The sequence below is a fragment of the Nicotiana attenuata genome, unplaced genomic scaffold (assembly GCF_001879085.1).
Source record: "Nicotiana attenuata strain UT unplaced genomic scaffold, NIATTr2, whole genome shotgun sequence".
NCBI lineage: Eukaryota > Viridiplantae > Streptophyta > Magnoliopsida > Solanales > Solanaceae > Nicotiana > Nicotiana attenuata.
In genome coordinates this window covers 134,539-155,440 of record NW_017671407.1, presented here as the reverse complement: position 1 = coordinate 155,440, position 20,902 = coordinate 134,539, and the positions used below count along the sequence as shown (strand labels likewise).

Below are 20,902 nucleotides of genomic sequence, written 5' to 3'. Positions count from 1 at the left end.
TCCGTCTATGCTGAACTCTTCTTCTTTTTTGCTGTATGCTTATGGGTTTTTTCAAGTCCAAAAAGATCTCGAATATAGACTCTGCATGTACAGACGAGTGATAGAAGGGTTCTATGGTCCAACTGAAGTTAGAATGAATTAGTAGGCGTTTTGCGTTTGGACATGAATTCCAAATTTTTTTTTTCAAATTTGGAATTTCACTAAAATTTGAATTGAAGATGAGTTGTGTTTGGTTATAATTTTTACAATATATTTGGATGTCTTTTTTTTTCAAAATCATGAAACATGATTTATACCCCCACAACTTGTAAAAATATCAAAACCACCCCAATTTGATTATCCTACTTGAAATAAACAATCAAAATGCTATTGTTTAGCTGTTATCATATTCTGCTTTACTGCAATACGCAGAAGATGCAAAATCAACTAGGACTGATGTTCCACCATCAGTCGCCAAAGATGTATGTGCCAAAGATGAAAAACTGATGGGGTCATTTTATAAATTTTAAAAATATAGGGTAAATTGGTAAAACTAAAAACTAGCAAATTCCCATTTTCAATTGAAAAANTTGAAAAGTATTCCCTTGTTCTCCAGGTGGGCTCCTGATTGCTGAACTTGAAAAGTATTCCCTTGCCTTGTTCTCCAGGTGGGCGCCTGACTGCTGAAGCTTGAAAAGTATTCCCTTGTTCTCCAGGTGGGCTCCTGATTGCTGAACTTGAAAAGTATTCCCTTGTTCTCCAGGTGGGCTCCTGACTGCAACAAAATAAACAAACAAAGAAAATTTTCTGCCCCAGTTTGCACTAGGAAGATTTGTGAGTTGTTAGCAAAACTGTAAATCACTTATGCTATTGGTGTAATGGTGAGAGTAAAATTAAAGACTTGATTGGCATGCACGTCTCCTGGGAGTAAAACTAAGGACATTTGACTAGCAAATTCATCAGACTAGGTCTTTGTTATCTTAGGAGAAAGATTTATCAGACTAAGATTTTAATCCTAGGAGAAGATTCATCAGACTAGGTCTTTGTTATCTTAGGAGAAAGATTCATCAGACTAAGATTTTAATCCTAGGAGAAAATTCATCGGACTAGGTCTTCTATCTTATTATCTTAGGAGAAAGCTTCATCAGACTAAGATTGTCTATCTTAGGAGAACAATTCATCAGACTAAGATTTTGGCCCTAGGATAAAGTTCATCAGACTAGGTCTTCTATCTTAGGAGAACAATTTATCAGACTAAGATTTAGATCGTAGGAGAAAGTTCATCAGACTAGGTTTTCTATCTTAGGAGAACAATTCATCAGACCAAGATTTAGATCCTAGGAGAAAATTCATCAGATAGGATAAAATGTGAAAAGCAATGGCAGCATTTTATGCATGCTAACAAGACAGGCAAGGGCGAAGATTTGAGAAACTTCCCTTTTGCCGGCTCTCCTCTTCTTCCTTGTCTTTTCTCTCTTTTCTTTTTCTTATTGTTGAACCAACTTTCTTGCACTGTTTTGTTCCTGTTTCAAACAAAGAAAACTTGTGAGTTTAAAATGTGGTGGTTAGTTTGTAGCCTTGAACTTTGAGGGCGGCTGCTTCTGCATTTACCAATATGACTGATTTCCACCGGAAGACCTTGCTTGTTCCCAATATCCTTTACTTGTTGCATTGCATGAACTGGCATTCCCCCTTCCCAAAGCACGTCTATTGCTCCTACTTTCGTTACATGATGTTCTTTCTTGATTTAACCACTGGCCTCGTCCTTGAGGTCTGTTGCTCCTTCACTTGTCATGCTAACTGACTCCACTCGAAGATCATGCTTGTTTATTGACTAACCACTTTCTTTATTACCCTTAACACGGAGAATATCTCTGATCCGTTCACCAAACATCCTTCATCTGTTGCATTGTTCCTGAATTGATACGTACCACGCCCTTGTATTTCACACGAATCCCAAAGTATGTTGATTGTGGCCGACTCATTGGGCCTGCTGTTTTCTCCTGACTTGACGCCTTGATGTGTTCACCAGATCCTATTTTGTTTAGTTGGAAATCTTGGTGGCAGATTTTAAAGTCATTTCTCACTTGTTTTGAACAACCGACCCAGGAAGAGGGAGTAAAACAAGGTGGGAGGAATAGAGTAAAGGATAATGGAAAGAGACGATTCCTAACAAGAAACCTATAGAGTAGCAAACCATCAGATGTGGATACCGACTCTAGCAACCCTGACATGCACCTGCAGCCTACTCTGTTTAGCAAATCTGATGTTCAGCTCTTGTTGTACCTTTTCGCCGTGAAACTGGGCTTCAATGCTCCGCTTGCCCGATTTGATTCACCATCCTTAGTCGACTTGTGGTGCCCGTAGGGTTTTACCATCAAGCCTCTTTCCTTTTGAATTTTCTCTCGTCTCACCGTCGCCTTATGGTGCCCGTGAAGGTTTTCACCAATAAAACTCTCTCATTTTTTATTTCTCTCATCTTTCATTGCCTTGGGGTACCCGCGAGGGTTCTCATCAACAAGACTCCCTCATTCTTAATTTCCTTCGTTTGGACCGGAGTGTTGCCCCTGATATGATTCACCTCTGCTCGCTTGACTTGGCATCTCTCGAAGATTGATCAGAAGGTCTTTCTTTGGACCGTAATGTGGGCTTTTGGATAGGGTTAGAAAGAAAGGGTATTAAAGGCTCAAAACAATTTCATCATGGGTTCAAAATTACAACTGTCGGAATCAGATTTCCCACAACAACCACAACTTCTGCCCCAGTTTCCTTTTTGGGGACTTTTGGGACTTTTATTTCGGTGTGACTGAACCTCAGAGAGAGGCTGCCTACGTACCCTTTCGGGATCAAGTCAAACGTAGTTCAGGTCATAGAATTACTTCGTTGTTGCGATCTTTCCTTTTCTTCCACTTTTTCTTTTCTTTCTTTTCATTTCTTTTCTTTTCCTTCTCTTTTCTTTTCTTTTCTTTTTCTTTTCTCTTCTTTTTCCTTTTCTTTTCTTTTCTTCTTCTTTTTTTTCCTTTTCTTTTCTTTTCTCTTTTCTTTTCTTTTCTTTTTCTTTTCTCTTCTTTTTTCTTTTCTTTTCTTTTCTTTTCTCTTCTTTTTTCTTTTTCACTGTTTTTCTCTTGTTTCTCCACTTTCTTTCCCCGCTCGGGCTTACGAGTTTTATTATTGATTCCGAAAGAGGGGTATGCAAGAAAATAACCGAGATTTTGCAAAGGATAAAGTGTTTGGATAGCAGAACAAAATGCCTTCGTCATTCCAATCTCCAAAACATGCCAAGTACAAACTACACAATTAAATAAACATGAGGAAAACATACGTAACATCTTTTGCTTGCACCAGAATTACTAACCATATCCACACATTTTCCTTCTACATTTGTCAATTACCCAGCACCATTGGACAACAATCTCAGTACCACGAACGACCCCTGTAGACTTGGGGCAAACTTGCCCTTGGCTTCAAACCGATGCGGCATGATGCATTTCAACAGTATTTCTTTATGTTCTGTCTGCCCTAGTTTCACACAATTTGGGCTCGAATTGATCTCAAAATGCCCTTAAGTATTGCCCTCGAATGTCCTTACATCTTCAACATTTGTTTCATCGCTTCATTACTAAACTGACTTTTAAAAACCAGGCTGAGAATTATGTGTGCATGTCATGTCACTAGAACCAGCATGAAAAGAATTGTAAAAGGAGAAGAAAACTAAACAAAATGACTAGGAATGGCAGGAAACAGAGAATTGCATTAGACTGACGGTGAAAGGGTTTAAACAACAGAGCAAACAGACAAACCTAGACAACACTAAACAAGCTATTACGACCAAGTGAAAAAAAATAGAAGGGTTTGAGTGACAAGACAATATCCGGATTACAACCCTGAAAATAACCCGGACAACAGAAATGACAACAAAATAAGCCACCAAAACTCCACTAGCTAATCAAGAGTTGGAGCGTCTTTCCAATCACCAAACTCGACACCTTAGCCACTGGATTGCCCATCAAAATTGCTGGGACTTTCACCAATTTCAATATCATTGACTTCATTCAACGAGTTTCCGAGAGGATTCTCGTACTCCCTGTCGCCATGGATTTTCCCCACAAAATGTGCATCATCATGTGCAGGCAAAGGATTCTGTGCAATGTTCTGAGTGGCACTGTCCTGGATCGCAATTATCCCTTCCCGAATCATTCTTTCTATCTCTCTTTTCAAATCCCGGCAACTTTCGACATCGTGCCCCTGGGCATTGGAATGGTATCCACACCTTTTAGAAGGGTCAAAGCTTCTTGCACGCTTGTCCACATGATTTGGAGGAATGGGTGCAATCAGGTTATATTGCTTTAGCTTCTCAAACAAGTCTGCATATGACTCTCCCAAGGGGGAGAAAGTTTCCTGCTTCTGTGCCCTCTCTTGCTTAAAATTTGGGCTGGCCCGCAAACCTGCTCCAGGGAAATTCTTGTAGGCTCTTGGGGGTGGGTAGGTATTTTGAGTTGGGTAAGCATTTTGTGGGGTGGGTGCGCGCCATTGCACATGGGTAGGATGTTGGGGGTATGTTTGGGCATGGTGGACAGAGAAGTGGGGATAGTGTTGTGGTGGGCTATATGGAGTGTGGTGGGGTCGAGGTTGGTCGTAATATAGTGATGGGCCCCTGGACCAAGCTCTTGATTCAACTACTGCCACATCTTCTTTCTTTTTCTTTCCCAATACCCCTCCAGTGCCGCTCTGGATAGCCTGGGTAGTTGCCTTGATCGCAGAATAGCTCATAATTTTGTTGGATTTAAGCCCCTCCTCCACCATACTTCCCATTTTTACTACCTCGTTGAAAGATTTTCCTACTGCTGACACCAAGTGACCATAGTAGGTGGGTTCCAAAGCCTGCAAGAAGTAATCAACCATCTCGCTTTCTTTCATTGGAGGATCGACTCTTGCCGTTTGTTCTCTCCACCGGAAACCGTACTCTCTGAAGCTTTCCCCGGGCTTTTTCTCAATTTTAGTCAGTGACAGACGGTCCGGGACAATTTCGAGATTATACTGAAAGTGGCATGCAAACGCCTGGGCCAAATCATCCCAAGTGTACCATCGAGCATGATCCTGTCGAGTGTACCATTCCAAGGCCGCACCACTTAGACTTTGACTGAAGTATGCCATTAATAACTCGTCCCTTCCCCCAGCTCCTCTCATTTTGCTGCAGAATCCCCTTAGATGTGCCACCGGATCACCGTGTCCGTCATACATATCAAACTTGGGTAACTTGAATCCCGCAGGTAACTGGACGTCGGGAAACAAGCACAAATCTTTGTAGGCCACGCTCACTTGACCTCCGAGACCCTGGATATTTCTGAATGACTGCTCTAAGCTCTTAACCTTTCGTATCATCTCCTCTTGCTCAGGGTTTTTGTGAGGCTTCTCTTCTTCAGCCGAGAGATCAAAACGGGGAGCGTAAGAGCATGGTTCTGGGGGTTTGAAGGTGGGTTCGGGTGGGTAATAGTGGTTTTCTTGGGTTTGGACCAGAGGTTCACTAGAGGATCTGTGCAATGCGGCGGGTGGAGGAGCCACAAACACAGGAGTAGCTGGTGGTGGAGGGCATGGGATTTGTTTTGGTGGTGGAGGTGGTGGCGTTTGAGAGGTGGTTCCGTAGTACTGCTGGTAAGTAGGGAAGGCCGGAGACGAGTTCTCTGTGGGAGGATCTTGAGGCTGAGCTAGTGGTGGGATGTAGGCAGGGTTAGCAGGATAGGTTGGTGGTGGATGTCCCTTTGACCAGGCCTGGTACATCTTGGCCATTTGTTGCTTCCGTTTATATATCTCCTCCTTCATTGCATTAACGTCCACTACTTCCTCCTCCCTAGACGGGTCGACAATGCTTGCTTCTAACTCCTGCTTGACCATGTTTGACTTATCCTTAGAGCGAGTGTTGTAGGGATGGGTTGCCAGAATGCCAGTCAACTTAACCACTTGCCTGGACTCATCATCAACGACTTTGTTAGCAGTTAGAGCGTTAACAGACAGATACCCGCACATTTGGGGAATGAATGCACCTAAGCAGTTAACCGTTTCTATTGTGCCTTTGCTTGGGTTGCATGCTTCATCCCGGCTTTATTTACCAAGCCTTTCCTTTAATCCTCCCTCGTGTTTTCCATTGTTTGTTTCTTGCCTTTCCCTCTTTCTTTGTTTTCCTCTCACTTTCCTCTCTTTTCTTTTCCTTCTTTTTCTTTTGCCTTGGTTTGTCTTGTTCCCATTCTCTCCCTGCCTCAAAATTATTTTTCTGCTCTTTTCTTTCTTTGTCTCTTGCTCTCTTTTTATTTTCTCTTGTTTGCTTTTGTTTCTTTCGTTTGGTTTCATATTTTCACCTCTTTCCTTTCATTCTTTTCTTGTTTTCCCTTTTTTTGTCATTTAGTTATGGTTCAATCCTATGGAGATTGCCTACGTATCACGACCCCACGTGAATCAGACCGAGCGTAGTTCTTGCAAACAAATGCGAAAATAATGAAACAATTTTGGGGAATTTTTCTCAATTTTTCATTAATAATAACTGCGATTACAAAAGCTACCAGACTATTTGTTTTTCTTTTTCTCAAAAAGGGGAGTTACAAAAACAGACTCAAGAACAAAAATACCGACTCGATTAACTAGGAATACATCAAAGCTTCAAACCCTGGAGCCCGCGGGGCATCACTCGGCATCGCCACGGGCCTGCGCAAGACTGAGAAGATTTCAATGTCAACTGTAGGCTATTTTTAAAAAAAAATTGGCCATGTAATGACTTATTTTGACTTAAAAAGAAAAGTGGCTATGTTTCAAAAATATTTATTTTGAGAAGACAAAGACTCGGTTTTGCAAATACGGCCTTTCAGCACTTCCGAAAGAGATTTTAAGGCTGTGCCCGCGACCGTTTTAAAATGACTCAGGGTGGCTGTTCTTGCAAAAACGGCCTTCCGGCGCCCTTTTAGGGACGTTTGGCTTATTTTTGACAAGAATGGCGTCACCCGACTTATTCATGACGAAGTTAAAAATTCTGGCATTTTTTGGCTATTTTTGCAAAGGGTAGGTTGGACCCGATGAGGGTTGCCTACGTATCTCACATCCAGTGAGAATCAAACCTGCGTAGTTCGGGCAAATAAAACTAACTATTTTCGAAAACAAGACTCTTCTCCATTGACAAATACACTATTTCGGAAAACAATACTCTTTTTGCATTTTCTTTTTCAATAAAACAAACCATTTTTGAAAACAAAAAATTTTCCTTTTCTTTTTTTTTCATTTTTCTCAAAAATTCGGCAGAGTTTCGACACTATTCTGACATTGGTTATTATTAACTCTCTATACTGCTATTTTTTTTCTTTTTTCTTTGTTTCTTTTTTTTCTCTTTTTTTTTCAATTTTCCCAAATACTCCAAAGTCTGTCAGCATGCAAGTCCGAGACAAATAAATGCACACGCAACACGTAAGATGCATCGGGATGGTCTTTTCATTTCAGGTTACCTGTCCTAGACGGACCCAACCCCGGTGTTGAGTCCCGTAAGTCGTATGCACGTGATGCAAATAAGCGCTCCTACTAGGGATCCGGCATGAAGTCAAGTTATTCTAGGTTCAAATCCTGGGTATGGGTTCTAGACTGTGTACCCGAGCGGACAACTCGAGTCGAGGAGGGGGCTACGTACCGGGAACCTGCGAGATTGTCCGGCTTAGTAACTTGTCCGGCCTCTTTCTTATTTCAAGGTATGACACTAACAGAATAGGGAGTCTCAACCAGTAAGCACATCCCCGGAGGTGAGAAGAGAAGGATTTCGGCACAGTTTATATATACAGTTCCAATAATATCAAAGCGGTAAAGCATTTAGCACATAAGGCATGGAACATGTAGCAAAATCAGATAAAGCCAAATATAACAATTTAACTGAGCTCGAATTCTTGAACCCTGAACCGAAATTGTGGGTTCTTCTCCCCAGTAGAGTCGCCAGAGCTGTCACACCTTCTTTTCCTACACCCGCAGGGTGTAAAGAAGTTTTTCCACTTAAAGGACAATCGGAACGGGATTTATTATTAATATTTCAGAGTCGCCACTTGGGAGATTAATGGTGTCCCAAGTCACCGGTTGAATCCCGAACCGAGGAAATTATGACTCTGTTTAACACTCCGCGATCCAGAAATCCGAGTAAGGAATTCTGTTAACCCGGGAGAAGGTGTTAGGCATTCCCGAGTTCCGTGGTTCTAGCACGGTCGCTCAAACTGTCATATTTGGCTTATTTGTTTGATTTTAGTACATGTTTTAATCTATGTGCTTTTAACTTTGAACAGCTTTTATTATTATTATTTTAAGAGAATTGCAACGTCGTGAAAACACGTCTCAAACCGCGTCACATAAATGCACCCGCGATTTTTGATACATTTCGACTTCGTTGGGATTTGGATTTGGGTCACATAAATGTGCACCCGTATTTAGGAAGGTAAAATTATTTAAATTGCGTGCCTAACGAGACTATCGCGTTATTATCTTTGGAGAAGGCCGTGAAATTCGCTAAACGGCCCATCTCGAAGTCTAAGTATTTTAACACAAACGTTTATTGAGGGCCTCGCAATTTACATATTTTTTGTTTGGCGAGGCTCATCTCATTTATTACTTAAAAGGCAACCCTAAAAGCAACTATGATTCTCTATATTTTATTTGTCTCTAATAATAAAAGAAAGAGTCCTAATTAATTAATATTATCTAATAGTTATTACGTTTGGGTCCATGAGCTCATATGATTTCAGGTCCTAGCCATTTTGGGCTTGAACGTAGCCCATATGGAAAGACCATAAACCAGGCGTGCAAAGGGCAGGTCAGTCATAAGCTTGAGCCCAAAGAGCCCNATATTATATATATATACAAGCTATATTCGATATAATATTACCTAATACACTTATACTTAGTGCATAGTATAGCGTAAGTATATATATTATATATATATAAGCTATATTCGATATAATATTAGCTAATGCACTTATACTTAGTGCATAGTATAGCGTAAGTATATATATATATATATAAAAGCTATATTCGATATAATATTAGCTAATGCACTTATACTTAGTGCATAGTATAGCGTAAGTATATATATATACACACACACGCACGGTTCGTATACTATTCATCCCTTGTATTACAAAAGTATTAACGGCTTACATTTATATTATTTAGATAGAAAATACAAAAGTGATTTTTAATTTTGACCATTGTTGACCTGAATAGAGACCAACTTTGGTCGCTAATTATACATGAATTTAATTAAGTTTGGTCGCTAAATTTAAATCAGATTTATTTGTATTTTATATAATATTTAAATTAATAATATAATTATTAAAATTTTATAACTGAGTCCCACTTTAGCGACCAAAATTGGTCGCTATCTGCCTACCCTTTAATTAGCGACCAACGTTGGTCGCAAATTTTAAATTATATATATTTAAATTTTATAATTTTTTTAAAATAATAATATAATTATTAAAATTTTGTAGGTGGGTCCCACTTTAGCGACCAACAATGGTCGCTAATCTCAGTAAATCTTTGACCAAGCAAGTCTGACCAGTCCAGTCAACATTTTGACTAATTTAGCGACCAAGTGGCGACCAACCTTGGTCGCTAATTTGTTTCAACTATTTCTTTTATTATTTTCGCTAGTTTAGCGACCAAAGTTGGTCGCTTTTCACGACAGACCAACTTTGGTCGCTAAAGTTTGGTCGCTTTTTTCCGGAATTCTGGTAGTGATTATTTCCAAGGATTTATTGGTCTTTCAAAACAACTCTTTCCATGTGATTTTAGGTTTAACTGGTCTCTTTTAACACCTTCATTTACCCTAGTTTCCCCCTACAGACCGATACATCTAATTTGCCAACGTTGATTATATTTCAATACCCATCATAAAAGTGGATATTTGTGAAAATCATCAAAAAGATAGCGGATCATTCATAAACTAATTTAATATTTACCCCAAAAGTAAGCAAACATACGTGAATTCCTCATATATTTGCATAATCGAACTAATCCTAGTATACTGTGAAAACCACTACTAGTACATCCTAATAATATTTTCAAAAGTTGGAGACAATCGCATAAAACTGCTGGTTGGTCAAACAGCAACAACTAATAATGACGACCACTTTTCAGACTTAAAACGTGCGGATCTGCTTATACTAATAATTAGCTTCTTTTAACAAAAGAGATGAAGATGAAGAATATTATTAAGCACAATATAATGATAGCCAATAGATATGAAATTTGGTGAGTACTGTCATGGCGGCTTTCCAGCCATGCCCCATGACCTCTTGGGCGCGCCTCGTGGCGTCCTAGCGAACCTCCCAATGCCTAGAGCTACGGACGGCCCCGTGGTCTTGGCCGCGCCAAGTAACAAGCGCGCAGGTGCCTCTGTCGCCCCACCGATATCCCTCGCGAGCGCCAAGGCGCAGGCAAAAGCCAACAACGCCACGCGCGCAGACCGTGATGCCAAAGACACTGCTGCTGACAACGGACCTGCTGCTGCCTTATAGAAAACTAAGTCATTTTCATTGTAAATATAGAGTAGTTTTATTTCATGTACTTCCATTATGTTTCTCTAGCTTAGTCAAGTCTAGTCTTGTAACTTTAGATTATTTTTTTTAAGTACTATTAGGGGGGATCAAGCAATCAAAACTTTCTAGCAAGCAAGCAATCCTCTGTACTGGTGTCTCTCCCCCTCGACACCGCGTTGCTTTTCTGTAATAGCTTTCATTAATGCAATCAAGCTTTCTTTCATTCTGAATTCTCATTTTTGTTCTCTCAATTGCTCTTGACATTGGTTTTCCCGTACGACACTAACAATCTCGTCTAGCGTACGGAGGGGACCTCAGTTGGCGGACAGCAACTGCACCGACATCAGTTGCCTAGCCTTACGTCGCCCTTTCAAGGAATCTCAGGAAGGCGCCGCGTAACAGTATGTGTGTTCTTTTGGAGTTGGTAACGTATCTACATCAGGAACTTGAACGGTGAAGTCTATTTTCGTTGTCAGCAAAAAATTTAAGTTGTGTTTGGAATATTTCACAATTATTGGCTAGTATTCTACCACGATATAATGCGTGGTGTACATAGGTTGGGTTGGTTCGGATTTTGCAATTATCAAACCAAACCAATTGTGTCGGGTTATTAAATCTAAAGACCAAACCAATAAAATTCGGGGTTTTCAATCTCGATTTTTCTCGGATTTTCGAGTTATTCGGGTTTTTTCGGATTTTTTTCCGGTAAAATCTTCGTAGCACAAAACATATAACTTGTGCTCAAAATATTTCTTTAAGCCTAGTAAGATCCAACTATATAAGGTATTTTTCAAAAAAATAATATAAAATATGAGATGTGTCGTGGCATTATCCTAAAATGTTCAACAATAAAGACAATATTATGTAATGTAAATTGCTAATTAAAAAGTCATAATAAAATAAACATAATCAAAAAGTATAAAGTTATGCTAAAATAAGCAAACTAATAAGGGAGTATTAATTACATGACTAAACGCTAAAGAAAAAATAAAAATATGCATTTTTATCTAAATTATTGCAAAACAAAAAATAGATATTCAATACATTGCTGTTCGTAGTATTGAATTGAATATTTTTTTTGTTAACATTAGGATTGATTTGATTTTTGTTTGAGCTTTTGTTAGCATTATTTAAGTTACTAATATTAATGTCTTTAAAATTTATTGGAACATTCACAAGTTCTAAGTCCAGCCTTGAAATAATACCTTAAAAGATAAAATTATGAAAAAGTTTAAGAAATATTTATAAATTACATCACAATAAGTATATTTATGTATATTAAATATATCTAAAAATTTTATATATGTAATGTCGGGTTGGTTTTGGTTTTGCTTTGGCTTTCTTTAGTTAAAACCAAACCAAACCAATTATGGTCGGATTTTTTTTTCCAACACCAAACCAAATCAAACCAAATTCGGGGTTTTTTTTTTCCGGTTTGACTCGGATTATCGGGTTGGTGCGGTTTATCGGTTTCCTTTGTATACCCCTACCACGCATTATAGTCACCGAAAATGCTATTTATTAATCCTAACTAGTAGGGTTATTAATTTAGTGCATCATTCTGGTAGATGAAAGAGACTATTAAACAGAATCGATGGGAGGAGATTCTTTTAGATATTCCAAGTTGGGGAAAGTAGAAGAAAAAGTTCGGTAAAGCAGAATGTAAGGTTTTATCCAATTGAATGAAAAGGAGGTATGAGGAAAGTTCGGTAAAGCAGAGTAATCTTTTGTGATATTCATCGGTAAGAAAAAGCGTGTTACACTCTATAATTAATGATAAACTTTTGACATTTCAACTAGGTGGGAAGGATCGAGGGCAAGAGACGCGGATGAGTATAAGTTGTGGTACTCTGAAGTCCTGAAAAGTAAGAATAAAGTGGGTATTTTGGTAGATAAGGATCTTAGAGAGTCTGTGGTAGAGGTTAGGCATGTGAATGATAGATTAATGACTATTAAGTTGGTGGTTGGTGGATGTACCCTGAATGTCATTAGTGCTTACGCGCCGCAAACAGGCTTGGATGAGGAGGTTAAAATGCGCTTCTGGGAGGGGTTGGATGAGATTGTGCGTAATATTCCGCCTACCGTGAGGTTATTTATAGGAGGGGATTTCAATGGATTGGGTCGGTTGCAAGTGGCTATAATGAGGTGCATGATAGCTTTGGTTTTGGGGATCGGAATGGAGGAGGTACTTCGCTGTTAGATTTCGCTAGGGGATTTGAGCTGGTGATTGCGAACTCGATTTTTCCGAAGAGGGATGAGCATTTGTTACTTTCCAAAGCACGGTGGCGAAGACTCAGATCGACAGAAGGTTGTATAAGGATTGCAAGGTTATCCCAGGTGAGACCCTCGCGATGTAACATAGGCTCTTGGTGATGGACGTCGGTATTATGATAATGAGGAAGAAGAGGTCAGTACGAGGACGCCCGAGGATCATGTGGGGTGACTTGACTGAGGATAAAGCTTAGGAGTTGGGAGGAAAGTTATCGGCTATGGGATCCTGGAGGAGTAGTGGGGACGCGAGCATTATGTGATCGACAACGACAGACTGTATTAGGAAGGCGGCGAGAGAGGTGTTAGGGGTCTCGTCGAGCTACTCTGGTGGGCACAAATGTGACTGAGGTGGAATGAAGTGGTCCAAGGTAAAGTGGAAGCGAAGAAGGCGGCGTACCTAAAGTTAGTAGGGAGCACTGGCGAGGAGGAGAAAAGAGCGAACAGTGAGAGGTATAAGGCCGCTAGGGAGGAGGCGAAGCTAGCGGTCACGGAGGCTAAGGCTACGACTTTTGCTCGTCTATACGAGGATCTGGAGGACAAAGGCAGGGAGAAGAATATATTCCGGCTGGCCAAGGCGAGAGAGAGATGAAGGCTCGAGAACTGGATCAAGTGAGGTGCATCAAAGATGAGGACGGTATAGTTTTGACGAGGCATGACCAAATTAAGCGGAGATGTCAAACCTACTTTCATATACTTCTGAATGAAGAAGGGGATCGGGATATTGTGCTAGGTGAATTATGGCATTTTGAGAGTCACCGTGACTTTAAGTATTGTAGGCGCATCAAGGTTGAGGAGGCCGTGGAGGCTATGCGTAAGATGAGTAGGGGCAGAGCAACCGGACCAGAAAAATTTCGGTAGAATTTTGGAGGTATGTGGGTAGAGCAGGCTTGGAGTGGCTGAATGTGCCATTTAATGTTATTTTCAAGACGAAAAGGATACTGGAGGAGTGGAGGTGGAGCACGGTGGTCCCATTGTACAAGAATAAAGGTGATATCTAGAGCTGTAACAACTATAGGGGTATCAAATTACTGAGTCATACCATAAAAGTTTGGGAGAGGGTGGTAGAAGTGAGGGTGAGGAGGATAATGTCTATTTTAGACAACCAACTTGGGTTCATGACGGGGCATTCTACCACGGAAGCTATCCACCTTATTAGGAGGTTGGTGGAAAAGTACAGGGCTAGGGATAGGAGAAGGACCTGCACATGGTGTTTATTGATATGGAGAAAGCATATGACAATGTTCCTAGAGAGGTTCTATGGAGATGCCTGGAGGCAAAAGGTGTGCCGGTTGCTTACATTAGGGTAATTAAGGACATGTATGATGGAGCTAAGACTCGGGGTAGGACAGTGGGAGGCGACTCGGAGCATTTTCTGGTTGTTATGGGGTTACACTTAGGGTCGGCGCTCAGCCATTCCTATTTGCCCTGGTGATGGATGCACTGACATACATATCTTAGGGGAGGTGCCATGGTGTATGTTATTTGCTGACGACATAGTTCTAATTGATGAGTCGTGAGGCGGAGTCAACGAGAGGCTAGAGGTTTGGAGACATGCCCTCAAGTCTAAGGGTTTCAAGTTGAGCAGGACTAAGACGGAATACAGAGTGCAAGTTCAGCATCGAGCTGACGGAAGCGGGAGTGGACGTGAGGCTTGAATCATAGGTCGTCCCCAAGAGGAGAAGTTTCAAGTACCTTGGGTCGGTGATACAGGGGATGGTGAGATCGACGAGGATGTCACACATATATAAAGGTGGGATGGATGAAGTAGAGGTTAGCGTCTAGAGTCCTGTGTGACAAGAAAGTACCACCGATACTCAAAGGTAAGTTCGATAGGGCGGTGGTTAGATTGGCCATATTGCATGGGGCTGAATGTTGGCCAGTTAAGAACTCACATATCCAGAAAATGAAAGTAGCAGAAATGAGGATGTTGAGGTGGATGTGCGGGCACACTAAGATGGATTAGATTAGGAATGAAGATATTCGGGAGAAGGTGGGTGTGGCCCCCATAGATAATAAACTGCGGGAAGCAAGGCTCAGATGGTTCGGGCACGTTCAGAGGAGAAGCCTAGATGCCCGGTAAGGAGGTGTGGGCGGATGACTTTGGTGGGTACGAGGAGAGGTAGAGGGCGTCCTAAGAAGTATTCGGGAGAGGTGATCATGCAGGACATGACATAGCTTCAGATTACAGAGGACATGACCCTAGACAGGAAGTTATAGATGTCGAGCATTAAGGTTGTAGGTTAGGGGGTAGTTGCATATTTTACGGCGCTCTAGAGCGAGGCTAGTCTGTTAGGAGTTAGTCTTAGACTGCTAGTGGTTAATGTTGAGTTTACACCACTCTTTTGTTTCTCTTAGTGCCAGGCTTTATCTACTGGTTATTGTTTTGCTTTTCATCTATTTTCTGGTTCTTGTGATGCCGTTGTTTTTTTCCCTATGATTTTTATTGATGGTACTGATATATTATCTCTTTTCATCGTCTTTTTATCTTCTTGAGCCGAGGGTCTATCGGAGACAATCTTTCTACCCCTCGGGTTAGGGGTAAAGTCTGCATACACACTATTATTTCCAGACTCCACTAGTGAGATTTCACTGGGTGACTGTTGTCGTTGAATGCCATTTTACTCGTCAAGTTTGAAGCCGATGGAAGTTCTCACAACCCAATAGGTTATAGGCGAAACAGATAATATTTTCCGGTCCTAACAGGGTTAAGAAATTAAGCATAATACTCTTTGTGAAATTCCAATATTTTTCATTAAAAATATTCAAAGATATGTACTACTTTTTGGACGAAATATTAGTTGAAATTGAAAAAAGATTGTTGAAGTTAAAAGATTGCCGTCGAACATAAACTTCACTTTGAAAAAGTTACAGCGGAAGTTTTTTTCTTTCTTTTTTCCAAGTTGAAGACTTGGAAAACTTCACTCTATTTTAGCTTAAAGTAATTAATTTACTCGAATTCAAATTCTAAACCCAAAATTTTATGGCGAAACTTCAACTATTAAATACTGTTATATTATTTTTGCGAGTGTAGTTATGGCCATTCAGATTTCTCTTCCATTTTCAAACATAGCCTGTTTTCCTCCACGTCCTACAGAAACTGCGCCAAGAGTCAATAACACCTGCATTAAAAGGCCGAATTTTTTGGTAAGGTTCCCATTGGCCAATTGTATGGACCGAAGGAGTTAACCGTTAAGTTAGGCCAAATTTTGTGCCAACTGTACCGCCCTTTTTCAGCTGTCCCCCTCTGTTTCAAACAACAACAACTTTTTAGACATGTAATGTAACTGTTCCCTGCTTACTTTACGACATTGGTTGGACCCCCCTCTCTATGTCTACTAGGGTTTTTCTGTTTTTGTCCTAACTAAAACCCTTCTTCCATATAAAGCATATGCTTTTTTTTTTATACAAAATCCGTACTGCTTTTTAATTATTATTCTCCTTCGTGTACCTTGTAAACTCCACAGAAAGAAAGAATTTATGTTATCTAGGTGCTAGGTACAAAATCTTGGCGGAATTCTCAATCTGTTTCCTATATAGTTAATACTAGCTTACTAATTTGACAACAACAACAAGTTCTATAGTTTTTATTTAGGCCTTAACCTTTGATAAGATTTTCAGGGGTTTTGGTTATACTCCTAAAGATGGCAGTAGTGGGAGATTTAGCTTTGATGGGGACTAAGATCAGTCCAAATAAGGTAATCAGTAAATTGGAGAAAAGGGTGTTTGGTGTTCCAGTTTCTTCAAGTCAAAGGTTTAGTTTTTCTCATGCTAGAAATTTGGAAGTTATTAAAAAATCAAGAATTGCTGTCAAAGCAGTGATGCAAGTGGGGTTGGAAAAAATTCAAAGTTTAAATGAATTGAAGAGTTTAAAAGAAGGGTCATTAGGCTTTGATGTGGTGACAGAAAGGGAACTAAAGGAAAATGGATTTTTGGGGTTAAGGAAAACAAAGTTAGTTTGCACAATTGGACCAGCTTGTTGTTCTTTGGATGAGTTGGAGAAGTTGGCTATGGCAGGTATGAATGTGGCTAGGCTAAATATGTGTCATAACTCAAGGGAGTGGCATCAAGATGTGATTAGGAAAATTAAGATTTTGAATCAAGAAAAGGGCTATAGTGTGTCTGTTATGATTGATACAGAGGGGAATCAAATACAGGTAGTTGATCATGGCTCTTCATCTTCTGTCAAAGCAGAGGTAATTAACCAAAATCTTCTCACTGTGCAAGTTGTTTTGTGATTTTTATTGTATAATATTGCTGGATTAGTTTCGCTTGTAGTCACTAAATTTTATCCACTATAATAGTTAAGTCGCAAAACTATTTTTTCTCATAATTGAACTATGTGTGAATGGCTAAGAAAATACAAATGACTAAATTTCCGGCGCTGAGATCCATTTTTTTTTGTTTGATTTAAATGTTATTTAGTTGTCTTTTGTTATAAATATTGGTTGTCAATTTTTGACTAAATTGTTATAGTGGGTAAAACAAATCATTAGCATTGTAACTTTACTGTTATAGTGGATAAAGTTCAGTAATTATACGTGAAATTAACCAATATTGTTGAAAAGGAAAAGTTTGAAGTCTAACTTGAATTATGGTCATTGATGTGCATTAGGAGGATTCAATCTGGTACTTTACAACTGAGAAGTTTGAAGGTTCTCGTCCATTTACAATTCAGGCAAATTATGAAGTTTTTTCTGAAGGTAATTTCACTTATAAAAATAAATTCTTTCCGTTTGGTTGCAAAAAGTTACTGCGGTTAAATTTTTTCTTTCTCCTATTTAGGTGTCAATCCTGGTGATGAAATTGTCATAGATGGTGGAATGGCAACCTTTGAAGTTATAGAGAGAGTCGGGAATGACTTGCGCTGCAAGTGCACAGATCCTGGTCTGCTTCTGCCTAGAGCTAAGTTGAGTTTTTGGAGAGATGGCAAGCTTTTAGGAACAGGTTATGACCTCCCCACTCTATCAACAAAGGTCAGTAAACTTACTGGTCAAGTTTTTACTCACTAATATATATATATATATATATATGCATGCTCGAGTTTAGCTTAAACAGGATTGTTTTTCTTCAACATGCTCCGTCTAAGTGTTTGAAATGACATAAATGATCGAAGAATTGATAGGTCGAAATGGTTCAGTTTTAACCATTTTGAATGCTGTGATGCATGATCCACAGGATTGGTCAGACATTGTGTTTGGAATATCTGAAGATATTGATTTCATTGCTGTTTCATTTGTAAAAGATGCTGATGCAATCAAGCATCTGAAGGACTACCTAGCAACTAAATCCTCCAAGTAAGTCACGATGTGTGAGCAAAAGATTCTTGTTAGCTTCAACAATTATCTTCCACTTCAGTCCTTCCCTAAGCTGCATAGTTTTGATCCACAGATAACAGTATAACTCATCATTGATTAGCAGTACATCTATTTTACTTTTTCTAATCCACTTACATGTAATACATCCTCATTATAAATTTTGACATTGATTCGAAGTGAGTTTGATTGCAGGGCGATAAAAGTATTGGCAAAGATAGAGAGTTTAGAGTCTCTCCGAAGGTTGGAAGAGATCGTTGAGGCTTCTGATGGGATTATGATAGCAAGGGGAGATCTTGGAGTTGAGATTCCACTTGAACAAATTCCATCTGTTCAGGAAGATATTACTTATGTTTGCAGGCAGCTCAACAAGCCCGTTATTGTCGCCTCTCAACTTCTGGAGTCAATGGTTGAATTCCCAACTCCAACACGAGCAGAGGTACTAATCCTGTTTTCCTTTAGAAAACTCTTTGCATTTCTATATTTTGACAAAAGTTTCCAGTCTCATCAAAGTTTGCTATGTTTTCTGTAAAACCTATCTTTTCCTATTTTAGCAACCAAATTGAAAAGTTTATGTCAGCAGTTTCTAGTTTTCATTTTTCAATGCCGATAATATATTCCTACAACTGTGAGTATGGAGCTGTAATATTAGAAGCCTTAACTTTAGACCTTTCCCTTCTGGAAAAAAGTTTTTTAATAATTGACCATAACCTAATCTATCTTTCAATAACAACATTTTTTATGTGATAGGTTGCAGATGTTTCTGAAGCGGTTCGACAGTATGCTGATGCATTGATGTTATCTGGGGAGTCAGCCATTGGATCATATGGAATGAAGGCTCTTTCTGTCTTGCGTACAACTAGCACCCGAATGGAACAATCATGTCGTGAAGAGAACAGGCAAACTTTGTTGCATCAGCGCAAACTTGGAGTATCTTTGCCAGATCAAATTGCTGAGCAAATCTGCAATTGTGCAGTGGAAATGGGTACTTCCCTCCCCTTCCCTTGATTGTATCCATGAGTGTGCTTTATGTGTCAAGAATTACATGTTTTACTGTGAAGAATAGTTTCTTGAACATAAATTTAAAGGAAATGAAAGGAATAATGATCCTGCCTTTTGGCTGATTCAAGGCTTAAAACCCCTCATTGTCATTGCTTTTCTTTTATACCCGTCTCAGGTGTTCTATATGTTGAAGCGTGTGTCCATCTCATTTATACTGAAGTATGTGGCCATTTTTATCTAAAAGAATAAAGATTAAGTTGTTAGACCGAACAAACTTTTATTTGCAGAATTATATCTTTAACACACCCCTCACATGCGGCTTGATTCTTTTTCCTCATCCAAGCACGTGAAAATTCTTTTTGATAATGGGTGGTGTTGAGATTTGAACTCATAACCTCTTGCCTTCTCCGATACCATATTGAATTGTGTAACCATCTCATCTAAAATCTTAAGTTGTTAGGTAGAGCATACCTTTTTATGTACTTAATTATAGCATGTCTTTGTCTTCAATCTTAACCAGTTTCTTTTTATGCGCTCGCTCCAGCTGATAACCTAGGGGTGGATGCTATATTTGTATACACAAGGCACGGAAAGATGGCGTCTCTTCTTTCACGAAACCGTCCAAATCCTCCTATATTTGCGTTCACAAATGACAGCGGCACTCGGATGGCTCTCAATTTGCAGTGGGGAGTTACTCCCCTACTCACTGACCTATCCGATGACATGGAAGCTAACGTTAAGAAAACTGTCGAACTTATAAAAGGTAAGGGGATGATAAAGACGGATGATGCTATTTTGGTGGTATCAGATACCATTCCAATTTCTACTGCCCAGACTATTTTCCAGTCCATTCAGGTGATGACCATAGCATAGAATATTTTTAAGCTGATTTCTTGTGTATTTGGAAGAGTCTTTTTACTATTTTGAGGACACTACTTTGTTGTATACTTTGGCCATGAAGGATGTCGTAATCTATTCATATGAAGTAAAGCAAGTTCTTCAACTTCATCTCTGTTTCTTGTTTGATTCTAAAGTTAGAAAAGGAAAAAGGAAAATTGCTGAATGGAATGCAGTGTTGTCAAAGGCGAAAAGCTCTAAAAAGCGTTACTGGTTATTTGGGCTTTAAGCGCAAAGCGCCTGTCACACCTCCTTGTTCACTACACCCGTAAAGGGTATAATAAAGGAGTTTTTCCAATTAAAGGACAATCGAAACGGGATTCATTTATTAAGAGATTCAGAGTCGCCACTTGGGAGATTTATGGTGTCCCAAGTCACCGGTTGAATCCCGAACCGAGGAAATTATGACTCTGTTAACAATCTGCGAACCAGAAATCCGAGTAAGGAATTCTGTTAACCTGGGAGAAGGTGTTAGGCATTCCCGGGTTCCGTGGTTCTAGCACGGTCGCTCAAATGTCATATTTGGCTTATTTATCTGATTTCAAAACATGTTTGAGCTTATGTGCTTTTTAACTTTGAACCGCTTTTATTATTATTATTTTTTAAAGAGAATTGCAACGTCGTGAAAACATGTCTCAAACCACGTCACATAAATGCACCCGTGATTGTTGACACATTTCGACTTCGTTGAGATTTGGATTAGGGTCACATAAATGTGCACCCGAGTTTAGGAAGGTAATGTTATTAAAATACGCGCCTAAAGTAGCTAGCGTGTTATTATCTTTGGGGAAGGCCGTGAAATTCGCTAAACGGCCCGTCCCGAAGTCTAGGTATTTTAACATGAGCATTTAATGAGGGCCCCGCAATTTATATGTTTTGTTCGGCGAGGCT

At 39.6% G+C, this 20,902-nt stretch overlaps 2 protein-coding genes across 2 annotated transcripts; both read left to right on the top strand.

Annotated features, from left to right (window-relative positions):
• Nucleotides 1-12,123: 12,123 nt before the first annotated feature.
• On the top strand, nucleotides 12,124-13,389 carry LOC109208095 (craniofacial development protein 2-like). Its single transcript, XM_019371119.1, has 3 exons — nucleotides 12,124-12,179; nucleotides 12,330-12,674; nucleotides 13,149-13,389. The coding sequence occupies exons 1-3, from the start codon at nucleotides 12,124-12,126 to the stop codon at nucleotides 13,387-13,389; spliced, it is 642 nt and encodes a 213-aa protein (XP_019226664.1).
• Nucleotides 13,390-15,868: 2,479 nt separating this feature from the next.
• On the top strand, nucleotides 15,869-20,124 carry LOC109208100 (pyruvate kinase isozyme A, chloroplastic-like). Its single transcript, XM_019371137.1, has 7 exons — nucleotides 15,869-16,993; nucleotides 17,413-17,500; nucleotides 17,583-17,773; nucleotides 17,976-18,094; nucleotides 18,308-18,551; nucleotides 18,863-19,097; nucleotides 19,659-20,124. Exons 1-7 carry the CDS (start codon nucleotides 16,442-16,444, stop codon nucleotides 19,985-19,987), a joined length of 1,758 nt encoding a protein of 585 aa, XP_019226682.1. The 5' UTR covers nucleotides 15,869-16,441; the 3' UTR covers nucleotides 19,988-20,124.
• The last annotated feature ends 778 nt before the right edge of the window (nucleotides 20,125-20,902 follow it).

What these genes read in the sequence shown, in the direction of transcription:
- LOC109208100 (XM_019371137.1), top strand. Translation starts at nt 16,442, where the DNA reads ATGGCAGTAGTGGGAGATTTAGCTTTGATGGGGACTAAGATCAGTCCA. An exon ending in CATCTTCTGTCAAAGCAGAG is followed by an intron (nt 16,994 to 17,412) that starts GTAATTAACCAA and finishes GATGTGCATTAG; the next exon opens with GAGGATTCAATCTGGTACTT. An exon ending in CAACTCCAACACGAGCAGAG is followed by an intron (nt 18,552 to 18,862) that starts GTACTAATCCTG and finishes TTTATGTGATAG; the next exon opens with GTTGCAGATGTTTCTGAAGC.
- LOC109208095 (XM_019371119.1), top strand. Translation starts at nt 12,124, where the DNA reads ATGGGAGGAGATTCTTTTAGATATTCCAAGTTGGGGAAAGTAGAAGAA. An exon ending in AAAGTAGAAGAAAAAGTTCG is followed by an intron (nt 12,180 to 12,329) that starts GTAAAGCAGAAT and finishes CATTTCAACTAG; the next exon opens with GTGGGAAGGATCGAGGGCAA. An exon ending in TTGCAAGTGGCTATAATGAG is followed by an intron (nt 12,675 to 13,148) that starts GTGCATGATAGC and finishes AATGTGACTGAG; the next exon opens with GTGGAATGAAGTGGTCCAAG.